The sequence below is a fragment of the Rattus norvegicus genome, chromosome 19 (assembly GCF_021556685.1).
Source record: "Rattus norvegicus strain SHRSP/BbbUtx chromosome 19, alternate assembly SHRSP_T2T, whole genome shotgun sequence".
In the NCBI taxonomy this organism is placed as follows: Eukaryota; Metazoa; Chordata; class Mammalia; order Rodentia; family Muridae; genus Rattus; species Rattus norvegicus.
The window spans coordinates 70,914,991-70,929,487 of NC_141552.1; the positions used below are offsets into that span (position 1 = coordinate 70,914,991).

The 14,497-nt window shown below is 46.3% G+C and overlaps 1 protein-coding gene across 15 annotated transcripts in view; it reads left to right on the forward strand.

The window, feature by feature from the left end:
* The window catches only part of Pard3 (par-3 family cell polarity regulator), a 549,750-nt gene extending 536,177 nt beyond the window's left edge, over positions 1-13,573 (forward strand). For 9 of the 15 annotated variants that reach the window (XM_087595246.1, XM_087595248.1, XM_087595247.1 and 6 more), the window contains 2 exons: positions 6,742-6,869; positions 11,670-13,572. In XM_087595246.1, the coding sequence (XP_087451372.1) occupies positions 6,742-6,869; positions 11,670-12,012 (471 nt within the window). In that variant the 3' untranslated portion in view covers positions 12,013-13,572. Of the gene's footprint in view, positions 1-6,741; positions 6,870-11,669 lie in introns of all 15 variants that reach the window. The other 6 variants (NM_031235.3, NM_001431380.1, NM_001431381.1 and 3 more) reach the window with 1 other exon arrangement.
* The last annotated feature ends 924 nt before the right edge of the window (positions 13,574-14,497 follow it).

Consider the following 14,497-nt stretch of genomic DNA (forward strand, 5'->3'; position numbering starts at 1 on the left):
CTCAGGTTGAGGAAGAGGAAAAGCAGGTTCTTCTCCACCCATGCAGGTGCAGCCTAAACAAATCCTTAACTCTTCCCTGAGGTAACTCAGGGCAAGTTACTGAGAGGTTGCTGGGGTGTTCATTATTATGAGGTCTTGGGTTTAGATGGGAGCTACAGTTGCTCAAAAAGAGGTAAATTGCAGACAGTGCACACAAGAGTACAGAATGCTGGGGGACCCATTCAACCCACAGGCGATGTGCTGGCTGGAGCAACTGAGAAGTGGGATAACAGAGGCTTTAATAATATTACTAATTCCTCTCCATTGCCTGTCAGTAGTGACCGAAAGTACGTTAATCCTTCAAGGAAAAAAACTGACCCTGTGCTGTGTGACTGTCCCCATCCTTCCTGAGCTTGGTTTGTTCTTGTATTCCTTAAAGGAACAGAAAAGCTGCCTTTTCCTCCATCTTCCTGGAAGGCGTGAGCTTACAATGGCTCTTCCCAGCCTACCAGTGCTTTGCCTGTTATCAGAAGCCCAGTACAGGGCAGGGTTGATCTGCATCCCTGGTTGTTTCCCACTCGCCCAGGGATTTGAGAACTGAAGGTTTGGTTTTGTTGTCATCGTGTTAATGACTCGCAAGGCATCTGCTGCTGCTGCTGCTGCCTGGTTGTTCTTTGTCCTTCATTCAGAAGACACCAGCCTCTCCTCTTATGCTGCATGGAGAGTCCTTTCCTTGGAAGTGTCCCTAGAGAAAGCTGTTTTAGCAGCAGAGGGGTACCAATTCCTTATGGAGAAAGCCCCTTGCTAGAGCAAAGTAGACACCTCGCTTTAGGCTCCATAACCACCCCTGTAGGCAAACTTCTCTGTACCCGCGGGCCGTGCTACCTGCAGTGGAAGCGAGCTGGGTGCTATGAGCTGCCGATGCCAGTGGCTTGCTCTGTAGATCTATACCCAGTTCTCAAGACCCCAGGTGCTTCAGGTAGGGAAGTCTCACAGACAGGAGCACTGATGGGAGAGGCCGCATGAATGCCAAAGCATGCCTTTATAAAGAATTCAGGGGAAACGGTGTTCTGAGGACTTTTCAGCTTTTACACAAGTTCTTAGTAGCACTTAAGCTTCCTAACATTCAGAGCCCACAAGAGTTTGACAGAGTAAGAGTTTGGCAGAGGACTGAGACACCAAAAATGACAGACTAAAAGTTGTCTTGACTCTACCACCCTGAAGGCCCCCAATCCCATCCGATCTGGGAGGTTAAACAGGGCCAAGTGTGGTTTGTATTGGATTGGAGAGTGACATAAGATAGCTTCACTGTGGTTAAAGTTGTAAATAAGAGAACTATAGAAGATAATGACCATCATTAGCAGTATCCACAGTTAATCAGAGTGAATCACTTGTGTGACTTAATTGGATAAAACTTCTTTCTACTCACTGTCAGACCCTTAAATTGTCATTTTAATCAGTATGGAGTACATATGAGGGTTACATATGTTTAACTTGCCAAATAACGACCCACTGTCTTAAAGGGATATAATTTTTGTCGTTATTTTTATCTAAAACACACAAGGTTTTTTTTTTTTGTATATGTGCCTCAGGAAATTTGGAGTTTTATTATGCATGTTCATGTAGAAAATAGAAAACTTCCAAATGGTCATTTATAAGAATTATGCATGGTATAATGCATATATGCATACCTCACACTACTTTTCTATCCATATGAAATGACCCAGTGTGTTCTAAATTATGAAATCTGTATGTAACAATAAACTAACAATTATTTATTGCTACCTTTATAATAATCTGTAAAAAGTTACGTATTGCCTAGTTCTAATTACTATCTACAGAGTCTTTCCCATTAGTCTGTTAATTATTTTAGCTAGTTCTCCTTGTATCTTACTTTTGTAAATAACCAAAGAATAATTTTAATTAGCTGCAAGGAATGCTTACTTGATGCAAATTCCGTGGCACTCTGTGGAGGTCTTTCATAGATTTTTCTTTACCAGAATGAAACCAGCATTTTTCAGCTTTCTCAGTCTTGAAGTAGCATCTTTCTAATTATGATATTTTGCAGCTCACTTACAAAAGCAACAGGTGTATTTTGTGGTTTTAAGGAAGAGATTCCATTGTGCTAACAATAATATACTCAACCTCTATCTTACAGTGTCTTTTCTTATTTAGACCCGGCACTTGGGGGCCTTTTTTTTTTTTTAATTTAAAAGGTCATTTCTTTTATCCAATTTCATTACAAACAAGACCTAGATGATTTTGTAATTTGCAGCTAAAGCAGCTTTGCTTCTTTGCCTGAATTTCAGGGTTGGGACACTTTGCTGGCACCTGGATTTTCTGTACAACTGTTCCTTTTTTGTGAATATTGTATGCAGGTGTGTGTGTGTGTGTGTGTGTGTGTGTGTGTGTGTCTGTCTGTCTGTCTGTCTGTCTGTCTGTCTGTCTGTCTGTGTCTGTGTCCGGTATATGTATGTGTCTGCCTGTGTATGAGTGAGTGTGTGTGTCTCTGTGTCTGGTATATGTATGTGTCTGCCTGTGTATGAGTGAGTGTGTGCATGTGTGTGTATCATGCAAGTGTGTGACAGAGGTCACGGTAGACACTATCTTCTTCATTACTCTTCACCACATTTTGAAACAGGACCTTTCATTGAACCACCAGCTGCAAATGGACTGGGTGTCCTATAGGCCCTGGACATCTGAACTCAGGCCTTTATACTTGTGCAACAAACACTCTACTCATCCCCCAACACACATACACACACACACACACACACACACACACACACACACTTTGTTGTTTCTGATGAGAGTGTTTGAAAACACAGACTCCTCTATGGAGTTACATGTTCTCTCTTCCTCGTGTCTTTAGTTTTGTAACATTTGATTCAGATACATGGCTGTGCTTCTGTCATGGGGACTGAAGTGCAGCCTTTGAAGGTAGGATTGCCTCTCATCAACTGTTCTCCTAACACATCTGAGATCTGCATTGAACCTTTGAGAGGTTTCTGTGTGTGTGTGTGTGTGTGTGTGTGTGTGTGTGTGTGTGTTATCATGTATGTGCAGGTGCAAGTGAGTGCATGTGGAGGTCAAAACAACCTCGGTTCTTTCTTGGGAACCATCCATGTTCTTTTTGTTGAGGCATGGTTTCTTACTGAACCTGAAACTCACTGCTTTGGTTGGCTGGCTGACCAGTGAGACCTATGGCCCCTTTGGTCTATGCCTCCCTCTTGCTTGGATTATAATCTTGTGTGCAACCCTGGCAGCTCCTCCTATTCCTCCTCCTTCTCCTCTTCTTTCTCCTTCTCTCTCCCCTCCCCCTTCCTCCTCTTCTTCCTCCTCCTCCTTCTTGTCATTGGTTCTGGGTTTGGAAGTCATCAACTGAGTTATCTCCCAAGCCTAAAGTTACTTTTAATTTTGGACGAGTGTGAAAGTTGCCAGAGTGATTTTTATCGACCTGTTGCTATTCAGTACCCGAGTACACAATCTTCTTCTAATAGACATGTGGCCTATTAGAGTTGCCTCTTAAGAATGAAGGCGACCGTCATGACTGACATGCCCCTTTGCAGGTTTGGGAAAAGGGAGTGTGAAATGAGGATGAGGCTGAAGCTTCTATCTGATTAGATGAGGTGTCAGCCTGTCAGCACCTCAGTCATTCACGTGTGCACGCTTTAGTCCCTGTGATGATCTTTCCTGGAGCCTGCCAAAGCCTCAGTATACACTTACAACTGACAAGGTTTGAATGGTGTCAGAAAGTGCACAGTTGAAGAAACAAAAGCCCTTCAACTTTTTCCCCCCTCTGTCAGAATCAAATTTTCAGGCTGCTGGGAGAAACAACTTAAAAATATACCTGCGTTTTCGTAAGATCTTCCATTTTCTTTTCACGTCCCCGCAAGCAGTGTGTCAGAAAACAGCGTGAGCTTAAATTGCTGCTTACTAAATCCCACTGCAGAATGCCAGCGCCTTCCTGACATGTGTGGGTCGCTCACGATGGTGAGGAGGAAGGAAACTTTGGGGGTGCAGTGTGAACCACGCGGTTTACACTGTACATTTTCCCTGTCTGGTGATGTTTCCAAAGCTCCAGCAGGTGCAACACCACCCAGGAGTTTAGTGGCGTCCTGCCTCATAGAAGGGGGAGAAGATGCCAGTCTTCACTAACGTAGAGGATGCTGTGTGTGACAAAGCAGGAACTCACTGGGGAAAATCAATCAATCTATCTGTCTATCTATGTCTGTCTGCGCTCTCTCTCTCTCTCTCTCTCTCTCTCTCTCTCTCTCTCTCTCTGTGTGTGTGTGTGTGTGTGTGTGTGTACCTCAGGTATCATTCCTTAGGAACCATCTACCTACTTTCCCTCCCTTGCTCCCTCCCTCCTTCCTTCCTTCCTTCCTTCCCTTAGATAAGGTTTCTTACTGAAAGCACAGTTCACCAATTAGGCTAGGCTGACTGACCAGTAAGCCCCAGGCTCCTGACTCTGCCTCTCCAGGTCTGGGATTACAAGCGCCCACCACCATACCAGGCCTTTAGGTAGGTTCTGGGGATCCAACGTCAGGTTCTTAGGCTTACACAGCATACACTATTCCCACTGAGCCATTCCCCGCCCCTCAGTGCTTTTTGTGCTGAAGATACCTGGTACATTCATCGTTTGAACTGTGTTGGATATAGCCTCTGTCACGCATCTGCCCCAGTTAGTATGGTTGTGAATTTCCCCCAATACAGACTGGGTACCATAAAGTCTAACCGCTTGCAACCTTAATTTTGTATCGGAAGTTTTTTAATCGTATGTTGGCTGAGGATATCTGCTTTAGATATGTGACCTGGGCATTGCCTCAATATTGCTTTCCAGTCCACGAGGTGCTTCATCCTGGCAGAAAGAGAGCAACTGATGGTGCCGAGTTCTTCTTTAGACATGCGTGGGGGTGGTATTCTCCAGGGAGTAGGACTCACGCTACCTTAACGCTCTCCTACAAACGCTAAGGCCATTACTTGACAAAGCCATTATTGAGTCTTAGCCCGCCACTGGTTTTCAGTGCTAATGGAAAATTCAGTTAGAGCTTTCTAGCTGATATTCTTCACACAGAATGTGTATACTCTATGCAATGTCACAGAGGGGCACACATTGGATGCGCAACAAGATGGGTGTCTTGGGGTGCCGACCGCAGAGCAGCAGTAAGCCATGCCTGGGTATTCTGTGAAGTTGGTGGTTATTTTGGTCTACACAGCACAGTATATAAACTTGATAACCCACTGTAAATGAAAAACACACTCCTCACATGACCTGCTGGTCGGGGTACGTGGCCGGGTAGAGCTATCTCTGAGGCTAGGTTCAAGTTGACCAGTTGCCACTTCCTGTTGACCAAGGGAGGTGTGTTCCTTAAACTGGTGTATCCAGCATTCATTAGTTTACATGGCCATGCTAAGGCAAGGATCTAATGGTCCCTGGTCTTCTTTGGTGTCCGTGGAGACAGAGACCCATATTTGGTAATAGTGCCTCCTTTAAGCTGATCTTTAGTTTCAAAATTGAGCTGTCACTTCGTAATAAAAGTAGACCCTCCATATTGGTTACCATTTCTAGGACAAAAGAGATAACTACTAAATGTTCGCCAGCCCAACAAGCCTTAAGCCACAGGCCCAGGAGCTCACCTTGCCTTTGTCAGTTATGGTAGCGAATTTTTATTTTGTTTTTGTCATGTTGTCTGGTTGGTTGGTTCATTGGTTGGTTTGACACGGGGACTCATGTAGCCCAGGCTGGCCTCAATCTCACTATTTAGGCTGACCTTCACTTTCTGATCCTTTTGCCTCTGCCTCCTAAGTTCTGGGATTACAGGCGTATTCTACTATGTCCACTTTATTCAGTACAGGAGAGAAGGCCAGGACTTCCTACATGCTTGGCGACCATTGTATCAACTGAGTTACATTACCAGCCCTCTGATCCGTCATAACTTTTTTATTTTGTTTTTTTCAATTATTTATTTTTCAAGACATGATTTCTCTGTGTAGCCCTGCTTGTCCTAGAACTTGCTTTGTTGACCAGCTGGCCTCAAACGCATGAAGATCTGCCTGCCCCAGAGTGTTAGAATTAAAAGTGTGCACCACCATCACCCAGCCTGGCTTTAACTTCCAGTCTGAGCTTTGTGCTTGCTACGCGAGGGATATCGACTACTATCTATGTCAGTATTTACCAAGCCTCACTAGGAAACACTGGCAAGTTGGCCGCTCTATTTTAAATGATGTGCCCAAACCAAACTCCACAGTTAAAGTGGAATTTGTAAAAATTCAAGCCAAGGTATGATATCATTCTTTTCTCAAAGAAGTTTGAGTGAGAGGGGGCAGAGTTGGTATAGTGGTTACCCGCATGCATGAAGCCCTGAGGTCCACACCCAGTACCATGTAAGTCAGTCAGGCATCCTGATCCCAGTGTTCAGGAAGTAGAGACAAGGGGATCAGGAGTTCAAAGTGACACAGTAAACCCAAGCCCAGTCTGGGTTACATGACACCATGTCTCAAAATAATAAAGCAAAATAACAATAAACTCGATGCAGATAAATAAAATCATAGTCTGTAAAACGTTTCCAAGTTGTTTCACGAGAGTGAGCATCGGAGGCTTCTCAGTGTCATTCAGAACAGAGCACTTGCCCCGTGTGGCCAGGCATTGGGTCCCATCCCCAGCACCACAGAAGAACCAGAACTGAAGTGACATTGCTCTTGGCACGACAAGGCAGGTGTCATTCTCTTACTGACAAGCTGTGTCTCTCTCTCCCACAGTCCAGCTCACGGCCAGCATCGCAGAGTGGTCGGCACTCGGTGTCAGTGGAGGTTCAAGTGCAGCGGCAGCGCCAGGAGGAGCGAGAGAGCTTCCAGCAGGCCCAGCGCCAGTACAGCTCCCTGCCAAGGTGAGCCACAGCCCTCAGCGCTGTGGAAACAGCCTTCCCAGCTTGGACCAGGGTCACCAAGGAAGGAGTGGGCAGTACGGGCATGCTTAGCTTGGGAGGGGCACTTCTCATCTGATGGCAGCACCATTAAGAAGGCCACATGTGCATACCAAAAGTGAAATTCCCCGCAATTATCAGTGGGAAAACAATAGCCAGATTGAAGTGCCAGTTTGGGGGAAAGCCCCTCACTTGGCTCCCAACCAGACTATCATGCTTTCTTTAATTCTGAAATGAGCTCCTTTCTTTGGTGTACTGACTAGTTTTATGTCACCACCTGGTTTTTGACACCAGGTACAGTCATTTTCGAAGAGGAAAAGAAGTCCCTATGACATTGGCTGGTGGGCAAGCCTGTGGTATATTTTTCTCAATTGGTGATTGATGTAGGAGGGCCCAGCCTACTGGAAAGTGCCACCCCCTTGCCTGGTGGTTCTGGGTGCTATGAGAGAGAGCAGGCTGAGCAAGCCATGAAAGCAAGCCAGTAAGTAATATTCCTCCATGGTCTCGCCATCAGCCCCTGTCTCCTGGTCCCTACCCTGTTTGAGTTCCTGCCCTGACTTCTCTCAGCAGTGAAAAAGTAACCTGAGAGTTGTAAGCCGAAAGAAATCTTTCCCCGAGTTGTTTATAGTCATGGTCTTTTATCACAGCAGCAGAAGCCCTACTTAAAAACATTTGGTGTCTGAAGGAAGCTCTCCATCTGAGCCTGTGTACTGGCACCATGTAGCACCCATAACACAGGGCTCCTCTCCTCCCCCTGCATTCTGTGTTCCCTCTCCCTTCTCCCCTGTGGTGACGGTGTCTATTATTGCTCTCCCGTCTCCGCTTCTCACCAACCACTGCACCCTCACGTCCTCTCCCACCAGAGCTATGGAGTCCACATCTGTTTGTCTGTTTCAAAGCCGCCTTCTTTGTCTCTCTTTGTCGCTCACCTTGGTGGTAAAGACCTTGCCTTGTGACTTTGGCTCAAGTTCCTTACATGGTGATGAAGTTGTTATAATCAGTAGAGGGCAGTTAGTACCCAGCTGCAGGTACAGTAAGATGCCCAGGGGCCATACCAAGCTGACCCAGGTGTGACTGTGAACAAATCCAGTGAGAGCACAGCCATTGCTGTGGTCTTTTTGAATGACCATGGGCAGGATGTATAACTGTTTGTGGAATGACCATGACACACACATACACACACTCTCATACATATACACACACTCAACACACAACTCCCAAGAGTTGGGACCAGCTCTTGGCTCCCAACCTACCTGTCTCTCTCTGCAAGTGAGGGATAATTAACAGTGCACTTCCTACTTCTTATCCTTGGTCCCCAAAGTGGCCACCATCCCTCTCTACCCTAATCCAGAAGCTAATATTAGACACTGACTTGCTCTCCAGATCCCATAAGTCATTTGAAAAGAGCCAATCTCATTTCTGAGCAGTTTACATGTAGTGGTTCACTGATTTTCTTTCCCCCAGTACCTTACACATTCAGCAACTACAGCCCATCTGGCATATGAGGTAGTTTGGGCCTAGAGAACACATCTCCAGGCCATACCGTGAACGAGTGACAGTTCAGAATCTGAATCTCTGTGGTCCTAAGCTGTCCTTTTTATGCTGGGTACTTGGATGTTTACTGGATGTATGCGTGTATTTCTGTGTGTGTCTGTGTGTTATAACATTGTTGACTCTTCAGAACATTCAAATGCTGATCCCTCTGATGCATTCTTTCTCTCTTCCTCCCTCCCTCTCTCCCCTCTCCCTCCTTTTCTTTTTCCTCCCTCCCCGGTTTACCCCCTGCCATGTTTACAAGCAGGCATATGTTTATGTGTGTGCATTGGTGTACATGTCTATCCATACCTATGGAGGCCAAAGGACAATCTCAGCTAATATTGGCCAGGCACTATCAGTCTTACTTCCTGAGACAAATGTCTCTCACTGGAACTAGAGATCATTGGTTAGTCTAGGATGGCTGGCCAGTGAGCCCCAAAGATCCTCCCGTCTCTAAACACTGGGATTACAAATGTGAGCGGTCACACGTGGCTTTTTACATGGGTTCTGGGAGATTTAACTCAGGCCTTCTTGCTTACAGAGTGAGCACTTTGCCACTGAGCCATTTCCTTGGCCTTCTAAACAGGAAATGCCATCTGCCTCCTTTTCCTTTCTTGTGTTGGCTCACTGCTAATTCTTTCCTAAAGAAGAATGTATGGACACCAATAGCTTCCTCACCAAGGAAAGTAAGGGAGTTGCGTGTTTGTGTGTATGTGTATGAGAGTGAGTGTATGTATGTGTGCAGGTGTATATGTGTGTGTATGAGAATGCATATGTGTGTTTGTATGAGAGTGTGTTTTTGTGTGTGCATGTGTGTGTGCACGTGTGTATATGCGTTTGTATGAGAGTGTGTGTGTGCACGTGTGTGCATGTGTGTGCATATGTTTGTATGAGAGTGTGTATGAGAGAGTGTGTGTATGTATGTGTGCAGGTGTATATGTGTGTGTATGAGAATGCATATGTGTGTTTGTATGAGAGTGTGTTTTTGTGTGTGCACATGTGTGCACATGTGTATATGCATTTGTATGAGAGTGTGTATGAGAGTGTGTGTGTGTGTGTATGAGAATGCATATGTGTGTTTGTATGAGAGTGTTTATGTGTGTGCATGTGTGTGCACGTGTGTATATGTGTGTGCATATGTTTGTATGAGAGTGTGTGTGTGTGTGTGTGTGTGTGTTCCCAATACCCTATTTCAGACCTCAAGAATTTCTTGCTTTATTTTGTACTCATTAATCTGAAGCAAGCTTGAGCTACGAAATGGTTTCTCCTCCCACAGCACCGTCTCCTCCATCCCCAACCAACCTCAGTGAATTTTCACAAACTTCAAAGAAGGAAGAATCTGCATCCCTGGGGTGGCTGCAGCGTGTCTTTCTATGCAGAGAACATGCGGGGTCAGGGAGGAAGGTAATCAGCGAGTCAGGGATGAAGAGATGACATTTGTCACACTGACAACTGTCCGTCTGTCACATCTCTGGGAGGATCAGTTTATGATTTTTTTAAGTGAAGACAATCCGTGCTTTAGACAAAGGAACTTACTCTGTCCCATCTGAGGATTCTGCTGTGGCTCCCATGAGGAGAGCCAGATGGGAGCCACTGTTCTTCTCAGTGGATCACAGAGCCGGTGGTGACATTGAGAGTTTACTTTATTTCCGTCTGCAGTGTCTGCCCCCAACTATAATTTCAGCCATGCGGAAAATGGGCGGGTTCTACCCGGGACCATATTGCCAGCATTCCAGAACATTCAAATGCTGATCACTCAGTTCCCATGGGAGACATAGTGGCCTCCCACAGTGTCTTCACGAATGTGCAGCGTCGTGTGTGCTAATGCAAGAGGCTGACACAAGCAGGCTCTACCTACTGCCTCCAGATGATTTTCGTGTTGATAAATGGAGCAATAATACATTTTCTTTATGACTGTCACCTCTCCTCCCTCCTCTATTTTCAAGGAGGAAAAATAGGGCATTTCTTCCTTCCTGGCACAAAATTGTTAGGTTTTATCAAAGGCAATCTTATTGCAAATTCATAGAAGCATCTAGAGCTTTGGTAGTAAATTAAAGACGTTTCAGAATCACGTTTCCCGAAAACCGCAGCCAGCCCCTTGCAGAAGTAGTAGAACATGAAGTTTCCATACCGCCTGGGCTTGCCTCCCTATCCCGGAGTGATAGGAAGTGAATTATCTAAGCTGAGGTGCGTGTGTGTGTGTGTGGGGGGGGGTAGCGTATCTAGACAGGAAGTTGTGCAACCCTGACCCGTATCTGTTGCTGATACACAGGGCTCCAGAGAGCCAAGCTGAAGATTTTAAGCCCTTCCTGTTGCATTATTTGTTTTGTGAGTGATGTTGTTGTTTTGAGACAGTCTCTTGTCACCCAGGCAAGTCTTGAGTTTACTGTATAGTCAAGGATGACCATGAACTTCTGACCCTCCTACCTCTGCTTCACAAAATCTGGAATTATAGGCATGCAGTACAACCCCTGGTTTATGTTGTGCTGGGGATGGAGCCCAGGCCTCCTGTTGGCTAGGCCAGTGCTTCTGCAGCTGAGCTGGCCCAGCTCCCCACCTGCTGTACTTTCATTTTCCTCACTTAGCTGAAACTAGGGACTGGCTGAGGACAGTCAAGTTTTTGGTTTTGGGTTTTTGTTGTTGTGTGGTGGTGGTGGTTTTGAGTTTTTGTTTTATGTGGTTTTTGTGGCGTGGCTGCATGTTCAGCGCAGGTGCATGTGTGTGAGTGCCCAGGCACACGTGTGCACTTGAAACCAGAGGGCACTCTCACATGTCATTCCTCAGGAACTATCTACCTTGTTTTTCTGTTTGTTTTGTTTTGGTTTTGTTTTGGGTCGTTGCTTTTTTTCTTTTTCTTTTTCTTTTTCTTTTCTGCTTGTTGGTTTCTTGACAGCTTGGAGCCCACCAAGTAGGCTAGGGTAGCCTGCCAGCAAGCCCCCTGTATCTTCTTGTCTCTCCTCCCTAGTGCTGGAATTATGAATGTGTGCTATCTTACCCAGCTTTGCTTGGGTGCTGTGGATTGAACTTAGATCACTGTGCTTATGCAACATGTTTTAGCAGCCCCAGGATTGCTATCTTTCCAAGCTCTGAAAATCAATTTTGAGATCTCCAGCCCCCACCATGATACCTGGTGAGTGATCAGGTCCTGACGATATTTGCTAAAGCCTGGAGACTCATCTCTCTCTCTCTCTCATCCTTGACTGACTAACTTCTTTGCTTTATTGCCAGACAAAGCAGGAAGAATGCCAGCTCTGTATCACAGGATTCCTGGGAACAGAACTACGCCCCTGGTGAAGGCTTCCAGAGTGCCAAGGAGAACCCCAGGTATTCCAGTTACCAGGGCTCCAGGAACGGCTATCTAGGTGGCCATGGCTTTAATGCCAGGGTCATGCTGGAGACCCAGGAGCTTCTCCGACAGGAGCAGAGGCGAAAAGAGCAGCAACTGAAGAAGCAGCCACCAGCGGATGGAGTCAGAGGGCCCTTCCGGCAAGATGTACCCCCGTCTCCATCTCAGGTGGCCAGGCTGAACAGACTGCAGACACCCGAGAAAGGGCGGCCCTTCTACTCCTGAGCTCAATGGAGGATGGCAGCATTTTGTGTCATGCAATAAAGGACATTTCCCCGTGAAGACTTGTGCTCCTGGAGTTTATTTTTTACAAAAACCCTCCATTTGGTGGTACTACAGAACACTTCTGTCACTGGTATCAGTGCCTTTAAGCAGCAGGAGCAAAGAAATGGAAGGCCTTAATGTCTTTGCCACTGCGTATATCTCGTGGAAGGACCCCATCCCCACCCCACCCCAACCTCAAGTTCAAGGCATCTACTCCCTGCTTCTCAGCAGTACCGGAAACTTCAGCTCCATATAAGGTGCCTGTGGACGTCACAGCTTCATCTTAGAGAGGGGACCCCCCCTCCCCCCGCCACGTGTTGCCGACACCCGTTCCCTGTGGACGTGACATCTCGGTCTCTGGAGGACGGAAGTGGCTGCAGCATGCACCAGAGCGAGGGCTTTCCAGAACTTCGCAGCAGGGCTACCCATGTTCTCCCACTCGGTCTGGGGTTCCCTTTCTTTCCTCAGATCCTCGGAGCGTGAAGGCTCTAGGGTGGTAGTGAAGAAGCTAAGCCATAGGCCAGTGCCGTTTGGTTCTGGGGGGTGAGGGTAACTTTCCAACTGCCTTATAACTCCACCACCCATATCACAGCGATTCTAGTCAGTGTTTATAAGTACATGCGTTCAGTTTCAGTCACTCATGACACTCGGGAACAAGGGGCATGGGAGTGGCCCATGTGTACGCACCCCGAGGAAGGAGATAGGAGCTGAGGGAAGACTCTCTGGAGGAGCTTAGGCCGGTCTATCCAGTCCTTACTTTACTTCGTGTCACCGTAGGTTGTCAAGGGAGGCACAGAGTGGGACAAGGAAAAAGGTCAGTCACTTGGGATTCTGAGAATCAACCTCAACACAGCTTTTGAGGTTGCAGTCAGGATTTGGTCTCCTATATCCTCATACCATGTCCCGACCTGACGAGGCCAACATTACTGAGTGACTCTGCTGTTTATTCACAAACAGAAGGAGAGCCATCCCACTCGAGGACCTGTCGATGTCCCTCTGAGCACCGGGAGTCCCATTCTCCGTGCATGCCTGTGGCACGAGGCCCTCCGTGTTCCCGCCGTTCATCTGTTGGTCTGAACATCCTGTATTGTAAACCAAGGCTGGGTTGCTAAAGTGCCTGAGAATCTCGATATAAAAAACAAAAAACAAAAAATCCTTGGGCAAAAAGCTCAGAGTACCATGTATTAACAAAAAAAAAAAAAAAGAAAGAAAGAAAGAAAAAGACATGTATTGATATGCCTATGTTTTTTTTACCGGCACATTGTATTTTTTGTGTAGACTCGTTTTTGGAAAATAACGCAAGTGTCCACCGGCACGCCGCCGTGTGTCTCTGCATCTGTGTGTAATGGCTTTATCTGTTAACGACTCTCGGTGGTGTTTAAGTGGTGTTTCCAGTGTAAGTAAGCGCAGTGACCCTGGAAGGCAGTGGTTTTTCTCGCAGCCTCCCTAAGCTGTGAGGGACAGCTGTCCCCTGTCCCTGTACATATAAGCCTTCTAATAAAAGACATATTTCTTCCTGTTCTTTGCAGTGTCTCTACTTTTCCTGTCAACCCCTCCTAGCTGTTTTATTTTAAAGTATATTAACAGATGTCTTTTTTTTTCATATTTAGTGAAAGTGGAAAGTTTCTTCATATCTATGCAAATGCAGGGCTAAGTGAGGGAGGGAGTGTTTGGCCACCCAAGGAGAGGGAGTGGGGGATGGGAAAGACTGGAACCTCATTTTTTTCTTTTACATTTTTATATCTTTTTATTCAATGAATATTAATTATATCATTTCTCCCTCTTTATTGTGGTTACTCTTACTGAGACAAGATAATAAAAAGTGACTAACCATCACCCTGTGAGCAGTAACTCACAAGTAACTCCCCAAGGGCAGGAACCAACACCTCCTCTTGTAGACCTTGAACCCCTTTATGGACAAAGTTCTTTTTTGTGTCCCCCTACTCCCCTGGCCCCAGTCATCTGAAAAGGAGGGTTTTAGGTGACTGATGAAGGAGATGACATCACAGTCCTAACTGTGGCCCTGCAGCCAGCTGACAGCCAGGTGACATCACAGCCCTAACTGTGGCCCTGCAGCCAGCTGACAGCCAGGTGACATTGCCGCCCTCCAGCCAGCTTCCCTGTACCTGGAGTTTCTCTTGAACGTGCACCTGCTGTCTACACTGTAGCAGGCACAATCACACAGTACAGAGCACCTGCCATTCAGTGTTTGTGCATTTGGTATGCTTCCACATCATCCTGCGAGTCCTCAGAACTCAGGCACACACACACCCAGTGAAAGGTAACCAAGCAAGTATGGCCACTTTTGTTTACAGTCACAAGAAAGCTTGTCATTAAAGCCTTGAGGACCACCTGGGGGTGACAGAAGTCCCCCCTCCTTTGGAAAGCATTGAGCACCCCCCAAAAAATCTGTAGAATGCTCTTTCTGTTTTTTTTTTAACCCCCC